Here is a 19,824-nt window from a genome sequence, read left to right on the forward strand (position 1 = left end):
CTGAAACTGAACAACTTTTAACAAACGATTTGCTAAACCTGTTTTTGGCTTAAGCTTCTGGATGGAAACATCTTCCATTGCAGGGTCAGTAAATGTAAGAATGTTATAACCACCTTCACTACACCAACTAATGAAATCATCATCCTAACTCTACCACTTAATCCCATTAAGCTGAAGGTCTCAAACAAGACGCCAGAAAAAAAGGAGGACATTGAAGGCCAGAAGTCTATTCCCCATGACCTATGGTACAACTTCCTAGTCCAAGGACAGCATTTTGAGATGCAAGCAACCAAGCAGTACCTCGTTATATGAGTATAATTACCTACCTCTTCAACAGAAAGATCTTAAAAATGAATCCCAATGATAAGCAAAGAGGTGGCAGCTAATTATGGACATTCCACTCTGCCTCTTTTGCTTTCAAGAACAAATCAACACTTCAACCGAAGAAAAAAGAGGGAGAAATTTGACACACTAAACTCAAATCCAGAATTCCCAAGTCCAATCACATTGAAGAAGACAAACCATGATCGAAGTTAAATTTGACATCCACCTAGCAAATTAATCTCTGTTTATCCAACACAGATGCCGCAACCACAGGTGCTGGATAACCCATATATAGAAAAATTAAGGGTTAAACGGAGACCAAGACTGGAAGATGGAACAAACTATATATTCCCCATTAATTTGTTCTCTCTATTCAGTTGACATCGAAGAGAGAGAGATCGAGAAGGAGAGGGAGGGATCGTACCTGATCGGGCTGGGGCACGCCGAAGAGATTGGGGGCTACACCGTGGGGAGGGGCACGATGGAGAGACTGGGGGCACGCCGAGGTTTGGAGTGGCACGATGGAGAGATCGGGGGGCACGCTGAGGTTTGGAGTGGAAGAGGGGGAGGAGGCGCAGTAGGGTTTGGAGAGGAGAAGAGGAGACTGCGGTAGGAGAGGGGAAACTGAGAGTTGAGCACGGGCGGTGGGATTGGTTTTTATTTTTTATTTTTTACCACGGTGCAATGCTGTCGCAAAAAAAAAATTAGGCGCGATGTTAAAAAGTGTAGGTGGGAGGTTTTTTATCACGACAAAATGCCGTCGCAAAAAAAATATAAAAATTATGGTTCGATTTTTTACTACTGCAAAATATCATCTCAAAAAAAAAAAAAAAAAAAAAAAAATATATATATATATATATATATAAATTATAAATTATTTACCACGGTTTACTGTCGTGGTAAAAATCGTAGATTATTTATCACGGTGTATTACAGTCGTAAAAACTCTACTTTTTACTACAAAATTTGATTGCCGTTACAAATAGTAATTAAAATTTATATCTTATTTATGAAGATTTTTTGCTATCATAAATAAATTTTTTGTGATGGTAAATCAACCGTCGCAAAGAAGTCCGTTGCAAAAACATCTTTTTCTTGTGGTGACAGTGGCATGCTGGGAAATATGGAAAGAGAGGAATAGTAGGATTTTTTCCGGTTCAAGGCGGTGCGCAACTAAAGTAGTTTAGTAGCTAATCCTGTTATTTGAGAATTGAATTTTAGAGTATAATGGGAAGCATAAGTCTCGGATTTCAAGCCTCCTACCATCCTTAAAAAGATGGTACAAATGGGTAGACAAAGAAAGAAATGAGTAAAGGAAGTCAGTCAAAGAGAAGGGCGATGTTTAGTCCCTTCCTTTGTGTCTAGAAATAGACGTTTGAGAAAAAAAATGCTGGATAGATCAGTGTGAGATCATAGGATTAATTCTCCACTTGGTGGGTTTGCGCACTGTTGTCTAATATGGGTACTTGTTATTATTATTATTTTTTCTACTGTTAGGTACTCTATGTTACCTCAATACAAGGGAGAGCATAATCAACAATGTAATATTTTAAGTCACCTTAAGAATGGCAAGACCTTTTTGTAATCCACTTTAAACCTCGCTTACTAATAAATCAAACGGGTGGATATCCTCCTTCTCTTATCATTAAAAAATTTTCAGAAAAGAGATCATGTCTCCAAACGTATAGAATATTGGGTGATCACACACACTAAACACATGCGCGTGGAAGACATGGACATTGATAACCATTTTAATGTGATATTATGGACTCACTAGGTTCATAAAAAAAAATTATTTTATTAAAATTTATTTTCTAAAAAATTGATGCTTGAATATATTATAGTTGAAAAAATAATTTCAATATATTTGACTGATCATGAGATAGAGTATAGAAAATATATTTTGTAGATAATTTATTTATTTGGTTGGATATATATTTTTTTGAAAAGAATTGTATAAAATATTTTTTATATATTTAATAAATTAAATATAAGAAAAAAAATTAAAAAATATCTTAAAAAAAATTTTATCTTAATTCTTAGCTCATGAAATAGTAGGTTTAAATGTTTCTATGAAAAAATTATTTTGTAGAAAGATTATTTTTTATCTTTTTCATTGAAATCTCTAATTAAATATAATTTTTTTATTGATCATATTCTTGTCATCTTCGGGTTAGCAATGCTTGCAAGAATCCCTTGATATCAAAAAAAAAAAAAAAACGTAAGTAGATTTGATACGGCCCAGGCACGTGCACGGCATACATTACCTCGGTGATCATGAGAGTGCATTGGCATGCCAAATTGCTAAATTCATTGGATCCAATAGTGACATATTATATATTATTATATATATACACACACATACAAACACACCTAATAACCTATACACACACACACACACATGATGTAAGGCCCACATGCCCTTTTGGGGAGAGCGGTGGCCAAATGTTAATTTCGGAATATTCCCCCATAAAATAGGAAATTCGTTAAAATGGGTCGTTCTAAGTCGCCCGATCGCGCGACGGAGACGATTTGTGGGGCCTATTGTCGGAATATGGATGGTTGCCGCGTTAGCTTGGCACAGCTAAATGGGGGCGAGACTTAATTAGGTGGAGGAAAGGTGTTTTTTTGGTATCATTCCTATTCCTCCATTCGAGCTGCTTCGTTCTTTGGTTCTTCTGTATTGTCGTCGATCGCGTTTCTTCGGTAGCCCTAGCTCCGCCGACGTCGGAATCTCGTCTCTTCCAGGTAACTTTCTTCCTATCTGCTCTCTTATGATGCCTTGAAATCGAAACGAGCTTTTCCTTCGTCGGACCACGATCAGGTCTGGAATATCTTAGGTTTTTGAGACCGGCATATATAGTATTGAGGCGATCACGATGACTCCTGTCTATCCCTTGAGAGGATATTGAGCAGAAGATAGGGTTTTAAGGAGACGCGATTTCGGCTCTTTCGGTCGACGAATCGAGGGGTCTCCATCATTTCGAACCAATTATCGAATCTAAACTCCTTCCACATGTACGTTCTTTTGCTTTTGTCGAACTTGACCATCTTTTTATCTTTTTCAGGTGGTTCGGAATGCAATTTGGTTTTTAGGCGAATTAGATAAGCGAAAATATATGGGAGAACGATAAGGGAAAAAATGGAAGAAAACTTCTGAATCTCAAAAATCATTTAAGAGTTCGGTCAGAAAATATGCAGTAACTTATGTGATAAATCTGAGGCGTGAAAATGATTGCTGTTTTTTATTGGGACGCTCGTAAAGGAGAGCAGTTTGTTTCGAACTGGTGGTGAGAGAAATTTCAATTCATGGGCAGCATCGACTCATGATTTCGTGTAAAATAGAGAAAAAGAATCCCATGATTGTTTTCTTTCATTTCTTCTCCTTGGTTATAAAAGTTTTATTTAAGGATCTTTATCTTATAGGTGTTTTAAATATTTCTAAAATATGTGTAAAAAAGAAAAAAAAATCTGGGCAACTTTATGCCTATTAATGGTTCAAATATTTCTCGCAAGTGCTATAATGTTTGTTGTTGTATCTTCTGTTGCCACAGTTTCCTCATGGTGTTTTATGTTGGTGAAGAAGAAATTCTCTCCATAACACTGCTTATTCCCCATTGCTAAATGCAGCTTGGGCATCACAATCTTTATCCAATGAAGACGCGACCATCGCTTATCAGACCACATGATATATGCAGCTCGCATCTCTAGCAGCCTTCACCCAGAATTGTCCCTGATGAATCAATGGCTCGGAAGCAACATATTGCAATACTTACAACTGCAAGCCTTCCATGGATGACTGGAACTGCTGTCAACCCTGTGTTTCGTGCTGCTTATCTTGCAAAAGAGGGTGACAGAGAGGTTACTTTAGTGATTCCTTGGCTGTCCGTGAAGGATCAAGAATTAGTTTATCCCAATGGAATCACATTTAACTTGCCATCTGACCAGGAAGCTTATGTGCGCCAGTGGCTTGAAGAGAGGACTACTATTTCATCAACATTTAAAATAAGCTTCTACCCTGGAAGGGTAAATATGTTTTTGCACTATCTCTGTTGAATATGTCGAAAACAACTCATACATTCTTGCTTATGCTATATATAAACCTTGGCTTATGCCCTTTGTGTTGTCATTCACATATTCAATCAGAGATTCACTATTATAATTTAAATGTGGTTATGGAACTATTGTGTAAAGATGCTTATAAGTTGGACTTGGGTAAGTGATGTGTAATCTAAAAACCTTTTATCCTACTCTATGCATAGCTGCCTGGGCTTAACAATTACCTGTTTGGTGTTTATATGTTTTAGTTTGTTAACATCGAATTTGCCTATGTTTTCTGGTCTAACATATGTGGGGCTGCAAATTTGCAATTAAGAGTGGTTCAACTAGGATCCAAGCCACAATCAACAACAAGAGAGTACTGTCATCTTGTTCTAAACCGAGAATAATTTGGCTTGCTTTTATTACTTTGCAGTTTTCCAAAGAGAAAAGGAGCATTCTACCTGTTGGTGATATTACTGAAACAATTCCTGATGAAGAGGCAGATGTTGCTGTCCTTGAGGAACCCGAGCATCTTACATGGTACCATCATGGACGAAGATGGAAAACTAAATTCCAGAGGGTGATTGGTGTTGTTCACACCAATTATTTGGAATATGTGAAGAGAGAGCAAAACGGGCATATACAGGCCTTTCTTTTGAAATACGTCAATAACTGGGTTATTAGTATCTACTGCCACAAAGTAAGTTTCTCTACAAAAATTGTTCTTAAGATATTGTTCTGCCTGTATGCTTCTCCGAAGAGTTGATCATCGAACAATCTCCACTTCTCCTTGCATTTCCCCCTCCATAAAATTTGAACGAGAATGATAACCAATCTCTAGCTTTCCTGCATTTTGTCCACTTTGATAAAATTAAATGTCCAGAAGAACCAAGTCTACTCTGCGCCAAAAGTTTAAATATGGAATACAGGTTGATGTTGGATAGGCTCCACAAAAACATGGAACAGGTTTTGTGGCCAGCTCAATACCTGAGTTACATTGCTAGTTCATGCTGGGGGGGGGGGGGGTACCATAATGCATGCATGGACCTAAATTAAGGCCAATTGGCTGGTACATACACTCAGCTTCATCTAAGATAACCCCAACCATGTGACAAAAATAAGTGCCTATATGAGCAAATAGACAAGAAGTTTTTCTTTGATACCTTTACTTCAATTTGTCTTGTAAAGGGGTGCATGCTATGCAAATGAACAAACAATAGGCAGGTTGACTTGTGGCCCTGGATTAGGACCTTCCCTATGGTCATCTTCTGTGCCGACTATAACAGCATGCAAATGCCCATCTATTGTTTAAGTTGGTATTTCTTTTGTTGTACATGTTTTTGGTGAAGAAAAATGGTAATATTTTATAAAGCCTTAATGGACATAACTATTCAGTGCTATGTGGGCAGGATATGCACCAAAATGGACTATGACCCAATTTAATATATGAAGAACGTGCCTGCATAGAGTCTGAGAGTAGCCTAACTACCATATGAGCAATGTTGAAAAATATAAAATTGTGCCATCTTTAAAGTAGACCAGTAAGATATTTGAGTTAATGTGTGCTTATTGATATTATTTAAGCATGTACTCACAATCGCACAATAAATGGACCTGGTGGCTATTTTATAGGATATTGGAGGGAGGCAGCTGTATATCATCTCCCGATCCCTATTCAGAATGCAACATAGTTTGTTGGAGCACTGGCCATGGACATCAAAAAAAAAAAGAGAAATTGTGGATTCTCTCTGTTAACTCACTTCCATTTTTTTCTCAGATGAACAGATTCAGGAATTTTATGAATCCAACTTTTTTTTTTCCTTTTTTGAATTTGGAGTAGTAAGAATACCTGAGCACAAGGATCTTTCAGAAAGACAGATTGTTTATGAATAGCTGGAAGTTGGGTCTGGTACCAGTATCTTGCTTATTTTTACTGGTGAGTCATGGATGAAGATAACTATACAAACTGACTTGCATGGTGGCAAATTGGTCATGAGTTGAGGTTGCTGACCAGCATTAATGATATGAACTGGAGTTTACTTCTTTATAGAACATTTTCTTTACCTTTTTTTTTTTTCTTTTAGTTGCCCCACATTGCTCGATCTACGCATGGTGAATGCTTTGAAGTCGGTGTGACCGCTAACAAAGGGAAAATTTGCAGAACAGAAAATATTTACTAGTTCTAGAGCGTCGTGTGGTCATGCCATGTCCATCAGGTTTTAGAAAAAATCAATAAAATAACGCATATATACACCACAATGTTGAAAATTAGGTCCTTATATGTTAAACTAGTGCATATGAAAAGTTGAGCAGTGGTCATGGTGAAATTATGAATAGGTACTTTTTCACCAATGGAGGATAACGTGATGAAATTCTTGCTGTGCTATGACCAAGTGCAACAAATATCAGAGGCACTGGTGGAGAATGGATCTTAATTTGTTAGGGACAGGCAGATATGATTATATAAATAGTGGGGCCTGAGAAACCATGAATTGAGAAATTGAGGAACGGCTTGTTTTGACCTTGGTTGGAGTAAATGTTGCAAGAGGATTTCAAATGCTGGCTACCTATAAATGGCACTAAGATTACTACGTACAGATGAACAATTGCAAATATAACTTCCGAAATTTCCAAGAATTGATGCTTCTTGCTACCTAGTTGCCTGTTCTTGGATCATTCTTTGGAGCATGTCTTGCATGTGTGAAATCCATATCTAGTCTCCTCTGCTGTTTACCTTTTTCTCCAATAGTAAGAAAAAAAAAAGGGTTGTTGATTGCTTATCCTATCCAATTGTTTTCTTCTGTGTTCATTTAGGAGCCTTTAATTATATTTTACTTGAACTTGTTTGGAGTTTGTTGTTTACTTGCCATCATTGCATACCTAAGGACCAGGAGATAACTTTAATTCCTAATATTACAAAATCTTGTGTTCATTTTCTTAAGACATGCAGTTTGAACTTTTTAAAGCATTGTTGATGAGTTTAAGAGTGATTTGACATCATAAGCAACAGTTCAACATATGAGTGGGAAACTTGATATGATGGAGAAAGATTGGGTGGAACCCTCTATTAGAATATCCTGTGTATGTTAGTGAGATTTCTGGTATCTTCTTCATAGTTCCTATTTCTAGGAAGATCAATTAAAAAGCATTTCCTTGATTTACATACTGTTCTGTGGTGAATTTTCCTTCTCAATTTGATAAAAGTACTCTGTATTTATAGAAAGCAGGATGTTAATGTTCATTGGTATCATCCTCTGGAATTGTATCTTAATATAAAGTTCTGTCTGATTGCAGGTTATAAGATTATCAGCTGCCACTCAAGAACTCCCAAAATCCATCATCTGCAATGTTCATGGTGTCAACCCCAAATTTCTTGAGGTTGGCAAGTTGAAGCATGGGCAGCAACAGAGAGGAGAACTAGCATTCACCAAGGGTGTGTACTTTATTGGGAAGATGGTATGGAGTAAGGGCTACAGGGAATTACTTCAACTGCTCTCAAAGCACCAAAACGAACTTGCTGGTCTTCAAGTGGAATTATATGGAAATGGAGAAGACTTTGATCAAGTCCAACAATCTGCTAGAAAATTAAAATTGGATGTAAGAGTTCACCATGGTTGTGATCATGTGGATCCTTTGTTTCATGAGTAAGTAACCTCCCTTTAGCAACTGAACTGCAAGTATGCTGCATGTGAACTCTTGTTCACTGTGGCTAGAATTTATGTTCTGTTTTGTAAAAACTCTGCTGGTCAATCTGAGATTGTCAGCCTGAACTTTTCTATTTGCTTTTTAATAATTTCTGTCATGGTGAGCTAGTAAGTCTATAATTCATCATTTGCTCTCTGAATTTCAGATTTTTGTTTCTGGTCTTTCAGGTACAAGGTGTTTATAAATCCGAGCACTACAGATGTAGTTTGCACAACAACTGCAGAAGCTCTTGCGATGGGAAAAATTGTCATCTGTGCCAACCATCCTTCAAATGACTTCTTCAAGCAATTTCCTAACTGCCACATGTATAATACCAGTGAGGAATTTGTGAAATTAACTCTTCAAGCTTTGGCAGAAGAACCTATGCCGCTGACAGATGAACTGAGGCATGAGCTGTCATGGGAGGCAGCCACAGAGAGATTTCTGAGGGTTGCTGATCTAAATGAGGTTGCTTCTGAGGAAGCACTTGCTTCCTCTTCTGGGCCTTTCATGTTGATCTCGTCTCGTGAGCTTAGTAGGAGCATAGAAGAAGCATCTGCGTTGTTGCATAATACTGTTTCTGGTATAGAGGCCGCACGTTGTGCCTTTGGTGCAATTCCGGATACTTTGCACCCTGATGAGCAACAGTGCAAGGAGCTTGGGTTGGTTTTTTCAGGGCGAAAGCCATTTATGAGACATTGATGCTTCTCTGCTTCTGAGGCACTTGTGCAAAAATACTTCGAATTAGAATGTGGAGTGCAGCCTGTTGAGTTTCCTACCTAGCTGTGACTGCCAAGTCATCTTTATGGGGCTTTTCAAATGTAAAAGGAAGTCCTAACACGTTTACAGCATAACTGATGCAAATATCTAATGCCCAAACTGTTGCAATTTTGTATGTTAAATGAAGGTTATAGTTTCTCTCCATGTCCAGCTGTGCGATAATAATGTGTGTACATTTGCCCGAGCTTTGAGCCATGGGGTGCTTGCACTTATTATTTTCATCTTGAGAATGTACTTGAAAGGAGTTGAAAGCTAGTTTCCAAGACATAAAATTTGATGGAAATTAGTTAAGAAAGAACGCCCAAAAAAAAAACACTATTTTTTTTGGAAAATAATATTTTTCATGAAGAGGTTTTTATTAAAAATTATGGTTTAATATGGGTTTATCTTCTGTATTTTCTGCTCGGTGGTAGGCAATTTTTTATGAACTGTCATTTCGAAAAGTTGGCTTACATTATTCTTTAAGTAGTTTTTATTTACATCGGATATGGTTTGTGGTAAGATTGTGTTCCGACTGACATAGATTAAATTCAAATATGTAAGAAGTTCATAAAAGATATGTTTTAGTTGCGAGATTGCAATCCTATTGATACTGATTAAATCAAAATTTTAAGAAGTCAGGAAAGTTGTCTGATACGATGGAAATTTGCTACTGTTGCTTCTCATTTCTGAGGTGGAGCAGGAATTGAATGTAGATTCACCAAGCAAAGAGGTATGACCAAGCACCAGCTCATAAAGTTAATTTTATAGAAGTTTATGTTTTTTTTTTTGGAAATAGATCCATCAAAATCTGTCAAATTTCTATTGTTGGAAAAGAGATCCATCAAAATCTATCATCTATCCAGATTTATGTGGTAGGATATTCATACAACTTGGGTTTCAGAAGATCTGCTTCCTGTTTCTTATCTTTGGTCTACAATCAGTCTTTTTGTGAGTGTGCGTTTCTTTCCTTTTTTTTGCCAGCAAATAAGCTTTTTTTGGGTGTCATAATTTATCTAAAGTCTATGTTCCAAACGTATCAACTAATATTCGCAAGCTCTTAATATCGGCTGATATATCAGCTCGGACATGTAGCGGGTGCTTGGTATACAAAATTTGAAATGCTATATAAAATGGACAGAATCTAGAAAAATTGTTGGTTAGGACTGTACTATCCCATATACTTTGAATTATTTAATAAAAAATTATCATATTATTTATTATTAGAAAAATTATAATTATCTAAATTTGATTGAAAATTTTCTATGAAAAAAATTATTTTAACCACTAATTGATAATTTTTATTGATTTAAAGGAAAAAAAAAAAGGACGACATGATAACCTTTTATTAGGATGGCTCATATGTCACCACTAATTTCTCCAGAACCTTGGGGGACTGCTCAACGGCCGACTTTACGCAAGTCTATAGGTTCGACGTAAACCCATTCAGGTCCGCTCGAAGGAGCAGTGATTGACCTCTTGTCCGTGCGATCGGTGAACGCGTTCGAACAATTAGAGCCGTTGCAGCGATCAAGAGAGGAAACATCAGCCAGGCGGGCGGTTCAGATCGACAGAGGCAAAGAAGGCGCTTTGGTTCTCGTTGAGTTGTTGTGATTAAAAAATCTTAGGTACGGATTGATTGACCGCGCGCCAGTACTATGGTGGCGCCCGCTCTCCTGTCGCCTCGAACCCCATCCCCATCTGCCCGTGTACCAGCCGCCACCCTTATACGGGGATTCGGAGGAAATATTCCATTCCGCTGCACCCGGAGTCGCTTGCTTTTTGTTGCTCCTTCCCTCCGAGCTCCAGAAAGCTATCCGCTTCGCGCCGGATCGTCGAATCTAGGCATGGCGGCTGGAGGTAATTTACTCACCCGTCCTTCCTTCCAGGATTCGTGTAATATTGATGATGGCTGTTCATTTCTATAGCAGGAGGCGTTGGATCGCCGGAGCGCGACAGTTCGCCGACGGCGTACGAGGAGTCGTTGAATTGCCTGTCCTCCCTCATCACTCGACGCACTCGAGCTGATGGGACGAACAAGGGCGACAACTTCGATCTAATGTTTGACTATCTGAAGGTGCCTCTGCTTCCTCTTCTAATTGGTAGCCATCTTCCCTCTTTGCTATTGGCATTCCACAGTTATACGTTTTGTTTGGGTTGGTAGATGCTGGAGTTGGATGGTCCGATCTCTCGACTGAAAGTTATCCATGTCGCCGGGACTAAAGGAAAGGTGAATACAATGCTTTGCTTTGCCTCTCATTTTCTTAACGTTCATTGCAGAATCAGATGGATGTGGGTTTTATGTGCATGAAATCTTGAATAAATCTCATAGGGTTCGACATGCGCCTTCACTGAGTCTATTCTGCGGTGTTGCGGATTTCGGACTGGGCTCTTTACATCCCCTCACTTAATCGATGTCCGGGAGCGGTTCAGGATAGATGGGTAAGCTTTTGGATTCGCTCACTTAATCAAGTACCGTAGTTCCAGACCCAGTCAGGGATCAGGATCTGATGTTGTTCTTTCTCAGTTGCAAAGATTTCTGCCAAATGCAAGAACTGGTATTTGGTTGGTTTTTTTGATATAGCTTGTTGTATAGGCCTCTCGTCGTTGCACTTCAAGTGCATCTCTGCATGTTTTTTTTCTTTTTTGTTAATCCCTAAAAAAAATCTGTTATATTTTAGCTTAGCTGCAGTCGGTACTGATTTCTTCTTTTTCCTGACCTGAGAATTTTAGGGTGGAAATTTCAGAAGAGAAGTTTTTGGAATACTTTTGGTGGTGTTGGAACAGGCTGCAGGTATTTGCATTTCTAATGCTGTCAGATTAATGAGATTATGAGCTACCTTAAGTGCTTTGGCTTCCAAGCACAAATAGCTTGAGAAGGCCCGTTGCTGTTTTTGTGTACTGTTTCTCTACAAATCGGTGAAATAGCACATCGAGATTTGATTTGGAAGATAGCATTTGCATGAAATTCTGCTGTTCCTTGCTTCTGTTTTCACTCTTTTCTGAAAGCAATAAATCTGTGCTTCCAAAAGCTATGAAGATTTTACAAAACAATTTTTTTTAAAAAAAGCAAAAGGGTTTCATCGTGTTCAGTCTAAATTCATATCTGTTCTGGTGTTTTTGAAAACTCAAAAAGAAAACAAAAGTCATACAAGTAGGCCCTAAATGTTGCCTTTAATTTAAGAATAATCGATTCATGAGGTGTATTTGCTCTGTCTTGCAGGAGAAAACTAATGATGATGTACCCATGCCAACCTACTTCCGCTTCCTAGCTTTGCTTGCATTCAAGATATTTTCAGCCGAGCAGGTCAACATTGCAATTCTTTTCATTTTTTTTTCATTTTTATTTTTTTTTCCTTTTGTCATAGATCTCTGGTGCTATTGTTAATGTCTTTCTTTAGCTGCTTTGGTATATCTGTGTAGTCTTGTTTGACACAAGTTTATAATATCCTTTTTATCCTTAGAAGCCTAATATGGAATTGTGTGTTGGATTTTTGTAAATTAAATGCTTACCATACTGATGTCAGCTTTGCTCTTTGGCTGAATATCATAGTTAGCATGGCTTTCTCTTGTCTTTTTCTTTCTTTCTTTTTTTCCTGGTATAATATTATCACAACAGCATTTAAAATACGATTATATGGCCCTTGTTTCAGTTTGGAGATATGTTGGACCTCACCTACTTTGCAGTTAACTATAGCTTCATAACTTTACATCTAATCCTTTTAGATTAAGAAGTATCTTAAACAAGCCTCATTCCAGCAATGTGGGAGCAGCTTTCTGAAGCTATTGATTTACTTTCAGCTTAAAGAATGTAAGCAGGTAAAAGATTTTTTTAGAAAAATATCTTTTTTGCTAGATATGGTTTTCTGTAGGATATAGTTATGAAATACTAATTCAAATTGAAAGTAGGCAAAACAAAGTAACAAACAACTGCCTAGCAAGAAGAATCAACTTCCAAAAAAGGAGTTACTTTTTATTGGAGTGCCACCTCCTGAAAGTTAATCATAAGGTGATTCTCATAATATTCCAAGCATACTAAGCATTTAGCTTGAAGGGTTATTTCTAGCTTATTTATTGTTAAGCACCTTCATTGCTTTTATGTTAGGACAGGATTTGATATGGAAGCAGAGACCTCATTGGTGTGTATGAGGATATTGCTGCTTACTCCTCTGACCATCATAACTTTGATCTTAATGTGCATTATACCATTATAATTCAATAAGGATTCTTGTCTTTGCCTGTCTATTATTTATCAAGCAGGCATGTGTGCAAATTTGTTTCAGTACAAAATGTGTTGCATGGCAGACCAGTGTGTTACAAGATCTTTCATGTAATCCCATTCTCTACTTTTTCTTGCGATAATGCTTCTTTCCATTTTGATGATTTCATGTTGATTTCCTCTTCTCTTCTTGTTGTTTTATCACATTTATATTGGCTATAAATGTTGAAGTTTGCAATTTTGTACATCAATCTTTCCTATACAGATGAAATCAGGAGAAACCAATCACTATTTTAACAATGTATTTTTGACTGAATCAGGTAGATGTTGCTATTCTCGAGGTTGGTTTGGGCGGAAAATTTGATGCAACTAATGTGGTTCGTACAAATGCTATTGAGTCCAGATATTGATTTTCCAGCAAAAACTATCATGACTTGGTGATATAATCTGGGTGTTCCTTAAAAATTCTAACAGTATTTTATATCATCATATCTTATTGATATTTCATTGCCTGAAATGAATTGACTAGAGGATGAATAAGTGAAGGGCATTATTTTATTTTATCAATGTTCTCACTTTGGAGCATGTCGATTGACATAAAACTAGTCATCATTTTTCAGGTGCAGAAACCTATTGTTTGTGGAATATCTTCCCTAGGGTACGACCATATGGAAATTCTTGGTTAGTTGTGTTTCCCTTTTTTTCAAATATATTTTCTGCATAGAATTATGAACAAGCTGTCACAGTCTTTTTGGTTGTGTTGAAAGATCTAACTGTACATTCCTGACAACAATAAATTGTGGAGATCTTTGTCCATTCATTTCATAATTTGCAGTAGCTTGAGTAAAAATATTTGATATTTAAAATTGCAATAGTTATCACGAAATTTCACTTACAAAACAACAATACAAAATCATAGGAGAGGGTGATAAAATAAAAATAAAATCAAAATTCTGAGTCTATTGAATTTTCTATGATGAAGGTCAACCTTGGAATAGTTATTTGTGTAGACATTGGAGGCGAATAATGTAAATTTATTTTATCTACAGAAAGAATATGATAGATTACAAATAGTGGAAAAATATGCTCAAAAGGTTCATTAAGATTGTTGAGGACTCATGAGAAAAAAGGGACTAGTGTTAAAAAACTTTGTCATGAAAACTGAGTTCCTAGTAAGTTTGGATTGAAGATCCCTTATATGCCCTTATCTCTTTTTTGCTAGTTATAGATCCAATTCCCAAGAAAGTAGTTCTGTGTTAGGATGGGTGAAATTAAGGAATGGACTGGGCTGATATCAGATATCCACCGTCCCGAGTGTCAGTACACAAGAGGTCCCATTCAACAGAAAAACTTGGATGGCCCTATCCCACGGTGGTTAAAACATATGAGTGGTTTAATTTATACATATAATAATAAACTAAATGGAATTATAATATGTATTCTATGTTGTGATTAGTGCGTGGGATCAATTATAGGGTGGATTAGAGCATAATGTTACAAATTGGTATGGTCTATGGTGATTTAGAATATGTTGCAAATTTTTGACTAATTTCTATCTGAACTTCAGAATATATATATATATATATATATATATATATATATTTTTTTTTTTTTTTTTTTTTTTTTTTTCCTGCATGGTCTAGCAGATTCAGGAACAACTTTCTTCTCTTCTCTCCTCATATGATGTTTGCATAGCCTTTGGTTGAAAATAATTTGATTTTAAACTCAAATCCTTTAAGGCGCAATTCCACAAAATATTGTCCTACTTACCTTCATGAGAAATCAATGAGATGATCCTGCATATCGATTCCTTGATCGCTTTCTTTTGTCATCTGCTTTTGACTCATTTTTATTGTTTTGCATTAAAGATGATTTCCTTTCTCCTTTTGCCCACTACCACAGCTACTGGTGACAACTCTCTAAATTTCTGTTCTAGGAATCTCATGGTCCTTGGGATTAAAATTATACAACTCATTGGAGCCTATCCTAGTCAATCTTCCCTCTTGGATGATCATGCTCTCATCTAATAAACAAAAATCTTTTTGTGTGACCCATGATTTCATCCATCAGATTACTGCTGTCGGGGACTCAAATTGGTAGGCAACTCTTTAACCAGCTTATGTTCCTTCACCAGAGTGGTGTAAGTTGAGAATGAGCTGCATGCTGTTCATAGTGGTTAAAAAAAAAAAAAGATGTGTCTGCAGCTTAGAATATTTATTCACCTAGCATATCAGAATAGAGTCTGGAAAATACATATCTTGTTTGCACACACTCAGGGAAGATTACCATAAAAGGAGTCATAGTAAACATGACATCCTTGATGCATATGATCAGATTAAAGTTCAATTGCTGTTGCCTTCGAGAAAGTTAATTTGGCTTCAAAATGCTCCATGTTCTATGAACAGGAAATACACTGGGTGAAATTGCTGGAGAGAAATCTGGCATCTTTAAGGTTCTTTTTATGTTCTCATGAACTGTTTCTATGAAAATAACTTACTACCTGCTACAAGCAAATTTTTCATATTTTCATTAAATTCCACCAATTGTTCATTTCAATGCAGCAAGGAGTTCCAGCTTATACTGTGCCTCAGCCAGAAGAAGCAATGTCTGTGCTCAAGGATAAGGCTTTTCAATTAGGTGTAAGTAGCACAGCAAAGTTCAACCAACGAAGATATTGCACAACCTACATTGTTACATAAACGAGAATGTAAACATATCCAATGACCATGTAAGAGACATTGTTGACTTTATTCCATTGCAGATTCCTCTGCATGTTGTATCACCTCTGGATTCTGGAGCACTGAAGGATCTACATCTTGGACTTGATGGTGAGCATCAATACATAAATGCAGGCCTTGCAATTTCTTTGTCTAGAGCTTGGCTTAAGGAAACTGGAAATGCAGAAGGCATTAATTTTCAAGATACTGTAAGTTTGATTCATTGATTGGCTGGTGTATTTCTTTTCTTTTCCTGTTTTGATTCATATACAGGATAACGTCATGTTCTGCATGAAAAACAGACCTTTCTACCTGACCAGTTTGTCAGAGGCCTCACAATAACCAGTTTGCAAGGACGAGCACAAATTGTCCCTGATTCACATTTAAGGTCGCAAGAGCGGAACTTCAGCCTTGGGGACTTGGTTTTCTATTTGGATGGAGCACATAGCCCTGAAAGTTTGGAGGTGTGTGCAAGATGGTTCTCACATGCCATTAGAGATGTTACTCAACATTCAGATACCCAGGGGGAACAACATTTTGCTGGGCACAATGCTAGCCAGGTAAAGTCTTATTTAGTTTCTCCCAGCCTGCTCTTTATGTTCCATTATCTCTGACAGTGAGGTCTTATTAATGTTCTTTAAAAAACAACATTGCAGATACTTCTGTTCAATTGCATGTCAGTGAGAGATCCTCAGTTATTGCTTCCACGTCTTGTAAATACTTGTGCCCAGTATGGTAAGTTTCAAGGGGAAAAATCTTTTGATGTTTCGGGAGAATCAACTCAGTTCATGAAAGCTTTGCATTTGATTCAGTGGTTTCGTGCAGATAATGATCAAATTTCACAGCCAACAATATACACCCATCCCACTGCCTCATGCAGCTCTTTATCCTTTCCTAACATAATTAGTTTAAATTTTGGAAAACTTGCAATTGAATTCCATGTCCTCTTTATTTCTTTTTAAATATGTCCTACATGCTTTTTTCCTCAGTTATTGTAATATTTTTGTTTTACCAGTCCCATATTCCAGCATCTTCTTATCATGTTTCCTGTAGATATTGTTTCAATACCTTGAAATGTTTTTTTTGACTTTGCTCAGCCTGCAAACTGGTAAAATAATTTACAAAATCATGATATTCAAGCAATGGCATTTTTTCTTGTGCTGTCACTGGGCCATAAATGGACTTCCAATCTATATATCTATGTTACTTCCATATTAGAGGATCGATGTGCACTCAACTACTCAAGAGGGCCATATGGTGGCTGTTTTGACCACCACAGGGGAGTGGTTGTGTTTATGCACCAAATTTGTGAATGATCACAGGGATTTCTCTTCCCTGATTATAAGGCTCAATCATTTTATATGCTTCAAGCTTATGCATTTGCATAAAACATCAATCTTTTGGTTTATGATTAACTAGAATCATCATATTAATTACAACCAGATCCGCACGATCTACTCTATGCATGATGTCGTGTCCTGCTTTCTGGGAATTCAGCAGAGTGCAGATTAGTCTTTGGTAGTCCAAGACAGATCTCTTCTCTGAATTCTTCCATGAGCAATCAGAGAGCACGGGATCTGGTGCTTTCTGATCTGGCGTATCTTAGGGGAATGCTGGGTTAATCAACAATGCTGGAGCTATTCATTATGTTACTAACTTTTTTCCAGGAATTATTACTGCACTTACATTTTTATGTGAAATTTCATTTATTTGGACATGACTGTGTAACCAAGATAAAGGTGGTCATTATTTCAGGAGTCCACTTCCATAGGGCTCTTTTTGTACCAAACCAGTCAGTATATAACAAGGTTGGTTCCCATGTATCGGCACCAGCAGATTCTCAGCATGTGGATTTGTCCTGGCAGTTGACACTTCAAAAAGTGTGGGAAAGCCTTACCCACAGCGAAAAAGGTATTATGTCATCTTATGCTTGTTTTTTCTTAATTTGTACAAGGAATGCTAAGGTTTTCTGGCTAATTATAGAACCTATAAGAAAGTAATAAATTCACCCTCAGATCCTTTTTTTTTTTTGTGGCATGATAATAGTTTTCATTCATCTTTTTTTTTTTGGTCTGATAATAATTTTCATTTGATAATTTCTTTTATTTAGTAGCAGTTGATAAAAATAACATCATGGATTATCGCTTGAAAAGATGCAGGACTAAGTAGCACAAGGGACCATGAACACAGTTCGGTATTTCCTTCGCTCCCTTTAGCTATTAAGTGGCTCAGGGAACATGTTCAGCAAAACCGATCTACTCGTTTCCAGGTACAGGCTTGTTTTATGTCCAAGTAAAAGATGATATTGTGCTGCATCAGTTTAGAAACTACTTAATTGGCCTTTATATTCTACTAATATCCAAATGCATCATTCTTATGGATATCCATATCTGATGTCAAACTATGAAGTTCATTGGTTTTGTAGTTTACCTGATGTCAGATGTCAAAAGCATCTTGTTAATGATGGGATATGTCATTAAGTTTCTGCTTGAGATTGTAGTATAATCTTGTCTATTCATGAAAAAAAATGAGACACGTGACATTGCACTATGGCTTGCACTATAATTATGACAATATGCATTATGTGAGCCTATGCCATATTGTTTTCTCCAACGTGAAAAAAGAAAAGAAAAGAAAAGAAAATTCTCTTTTCCCCTTTTTTTCTGCCTGATTGGAGTATCGCACTCTTTTATGATGTGTACCGTTTTAGATAGCAATTCATGTATAGAATAACTCTATGCGCAACGGATACCCTGGAAGCAAGAAGATTTTTGCCAGTATAGACTTAATCCCTAAACCAACAACGTTCTGATGACTGTATTACTTTTTATCACTTACCAATCATGTATGCCATCTTGATAACGTATGTCTCATGCTTCTTTTAGGTCCTAGTGACTGGTTCGTTGCACCTCGTGGGGGATGTGTTGAGATTAATCAAGAAGTGAAACGATATTTCCTCCTTTGGTTGATCGAGAATCAGTTTAGGTGGGTGGGAAGTGCCTGGTGGCTGCCGGCTGTTTGTCCAAATGAAATGTCAATGGAGATGAAAAGGAAATTCTGATGGCCTTCCAGGTCATCGCTTTGTTGCAAAACAGTGTTGTCAGAAAGGATGCTTGAAATCTTCAGGTTAAGGAGGTCTGTGAATATAATTATGTTTATTTGAAAAATATTGATTTGATATTGTACGGTCACGTTTTTTTTCTTAGTGATGCTTAAAATTATAAGCACATTTCCAATATATTCTGCCTACGGCCAATATCATGCCAAGCAATGATCTAGGATCGCATCTGGGGAATTGATTTCATTGGGGTCATCACGATTCGTGCCTTTGTAACATGGTGAATGTCAAAAGCTCACGTACAGGCGGAGAAGAAAACATGAAGTAATAGGAATCTTCATTTATATTCCATTTGCTTTGTTAAGGTATCCTGAGGCAACGTGATCAGGTAGCACCGATGGCCGGTGATGGCACCTGTCCTGACGGTAATGGCGGGGACGTGAATGACATGGGTGAGATTTGGCATGGTTTAGAATCTGGAAGCAGACTATCACGGCCAAAAGAAATTTCAGGTTAGCTGTAGTTAGATCGGGGGTTAATCATGAAAAAATTTTAAATTATTTAAAAATTTTTAATTTTATTTTAATTTAATTTAATATAATTAAATCATCAAATTTTTAAATAAATTAATTTAAATTTTGATCATAGATTTCATCCGACTGCCATTATCAAATGGCCATGTGAGGTTACATGATAGAGATATGTGGCAGGAGAAATTGATGTAGATAAGATGTTTCTCTTTTTTTTTTTTTTAGTTGTGTAATTCGATTATTTTTTTATTTGGATGATTTAATATTGAAAAATTTATAAGAGGGGTAGTTTATCGATCGGTGAGAAGACAGTGACCAGTCATCTATTTTTACGATGGAGATAATTTTTTTACATTATCTTTTGTTCTTCTTGCGAGTAGGATTTTATTTTTCTTAATCTATCATTTTTCTCATCGTTCTTCCATCGTCGATTGTTGATTCATTTTAGTTGCAACTTGCATTGATTGCACATTAGTGGAGAAAGATAGATAG

General features: G+C 36.8%; 2 protein-coding genes across 9 annotated transcripts; both read left to right on the top strand.

Moving 5' to 3' along the window:
- The first annotated feature begins 2,826 nt into the window (after positions 1 to 2,826).
- On the top strand, positions 2,827 to 8,973 carry LOC105056883 (digalactosyldiacylglycerol synthase 2, chloroplastic). Of its 5 annotated transcripts, XM_029268107.2 has the most exons (6): positions 2,914 to 3,072; positions 3,393 to 3,614; positions 3,879 to 4,350; positions 4,799 to 5,065; positions 7,660 to 8,009; positions 8,238 to 8,973. In XM_029268107.2, the coding sequence occupies exons 3-6, from the start codon at positions 4,069 to 4,071 to the stop codon at positions 8,749 to 8,751; spliced, it is 1,413 nt and encodes a 470-aa protein (XP_029123940.1). In that variant the 5' UTR covers positions 2,914 to 3,072; positions 3,393 to 3,614; positions 3,879 to 4,068; the 3' UTR covers positions 8,752 to 8,973. The 5 variants fall into 5 exon arrangements, with proteins under 5 accessions (XP_010937533.1, XP_029123940.1, XP_010937535.1 ...); XM_010939231.4 differs by lacking the exon at positions 3,393 to 3,614 and having other exon boundaries at positions 2,827 to 3,072; positions 3,955 to 4,350; XM_010939233.4 differs by lacking the exon at positions 3,393 to 3,614.
- A 1,478-nt stretch (positions 8,974 to 10,451) lies between these two features.
- LOC105056881 (folylpolyglutamate synthase) lies at positions 10,452 to 18,982 on the top strand. 4 transcript variants are annotated; one of them, XM_010939227.4, is made up of 16 exons: positions 10,452 to 10,668; positions 10,737 to 10,885; positions 10,973 to 11,038; positions 11,141 to 11,250; positions 11,542 to 11,602; positions 12,032 to 12,115; positions 13,348 to 13,404; positions 13,648 to 13,708; positions 15,433 to 15,479; positions 15,589 to 15,666; positions 15,789 to 15,953; positions 16,047 to 16,304; positions 16,401 to 16,479; positions 17,500 to 17,655; positions 17,898 to 18,013; positions 18,630 to 18,982. In XM_010939227.4, exons 1-16 carry the CDS (start codon positions 10,467 to 10,469, stop codon positions 18,687 to 18,689), a joined length of 1,749 nt encoding a protein of 582 aa, XP_010937529.1. In that variant the 5' UTR covers positions 10,452 to 10,466; the 3' UTR covers positions 18,690 to 18,982. The 4 variants fall into 4 exon arrangements, with proteins under 4 accessions (XP_010937529.1, XP_010937531.1, XP_010937532.1 ...); XM_010939229.4 differs by having other exon boundaries at positions 17,904 to 18,013; XM_010939230.4 differs by having other exon boundaries at positions 16,065 to 16,304.
- Positions 18,983 to 19,824: the final 842 nt, after the last annotated feature.

This window comes from Elaeis guineensis, chromosome 14 (genome assembly GCF_000442705.2).
Source record: "Elaeis guineensis isolate ETL-2024a chromosome 14, EG11, whole genome shotgun sequence".
NCBI classification, from domain to species: Eukaryota; Viridiplantae; Streptophyta; class Magnoliopsida; order Arecales; family Arecaceae; genus Elaeis; species Elaeis guineensis.

Excerpts from the sequence above, each read along its gene's own strand:
- LOC105056881 (XM_010939227.4), top strand. The coding sequence starts at position 10,467 with ATGGTGGCGCCCGCTCTCCTGTCGCCTCGAACCCCATCCCCATCTGCC. Across the intron at positions 11,039-11,140 it reads TCGCCGGGACTAAAGGAAAG|GGTTCGACATGCGCCTTCAC; the intron begins GTGAATACAATG and ends TAAATCTCATAG. Across the intron at positions 18,014-18,629 it reads ACCGATCTACTCGTTTCCAG|GTCCTAGTGACTGGTTCGTT; the intron begins GTACAGGCTTGT and ends TGCTTCTTTTAG.
- LOC105056883 (XM_010939231.4), top strand. The coding sequence starts at position 4,069 with ATGGCTCGGAAGCAACATATTGCAATACTTACAACTGCAAGCCTTCCA. Across the intron at positions 4,351-4,798 it reads TAAGCTTCTACCCTGGAAGG|TTTTCCAAAGAGAAAAGGAG; the intron begins GTAAATATGTTT and ends ATTACTTTGCAG. Across the intron at positions 8,010-8,237 it reads GTGGATCCTTTGTTTCATGA|GTACAAGGTGTTTATAAATC; the intron begins GTAAGTAACCTC and ends CTGGTCTTTCAG.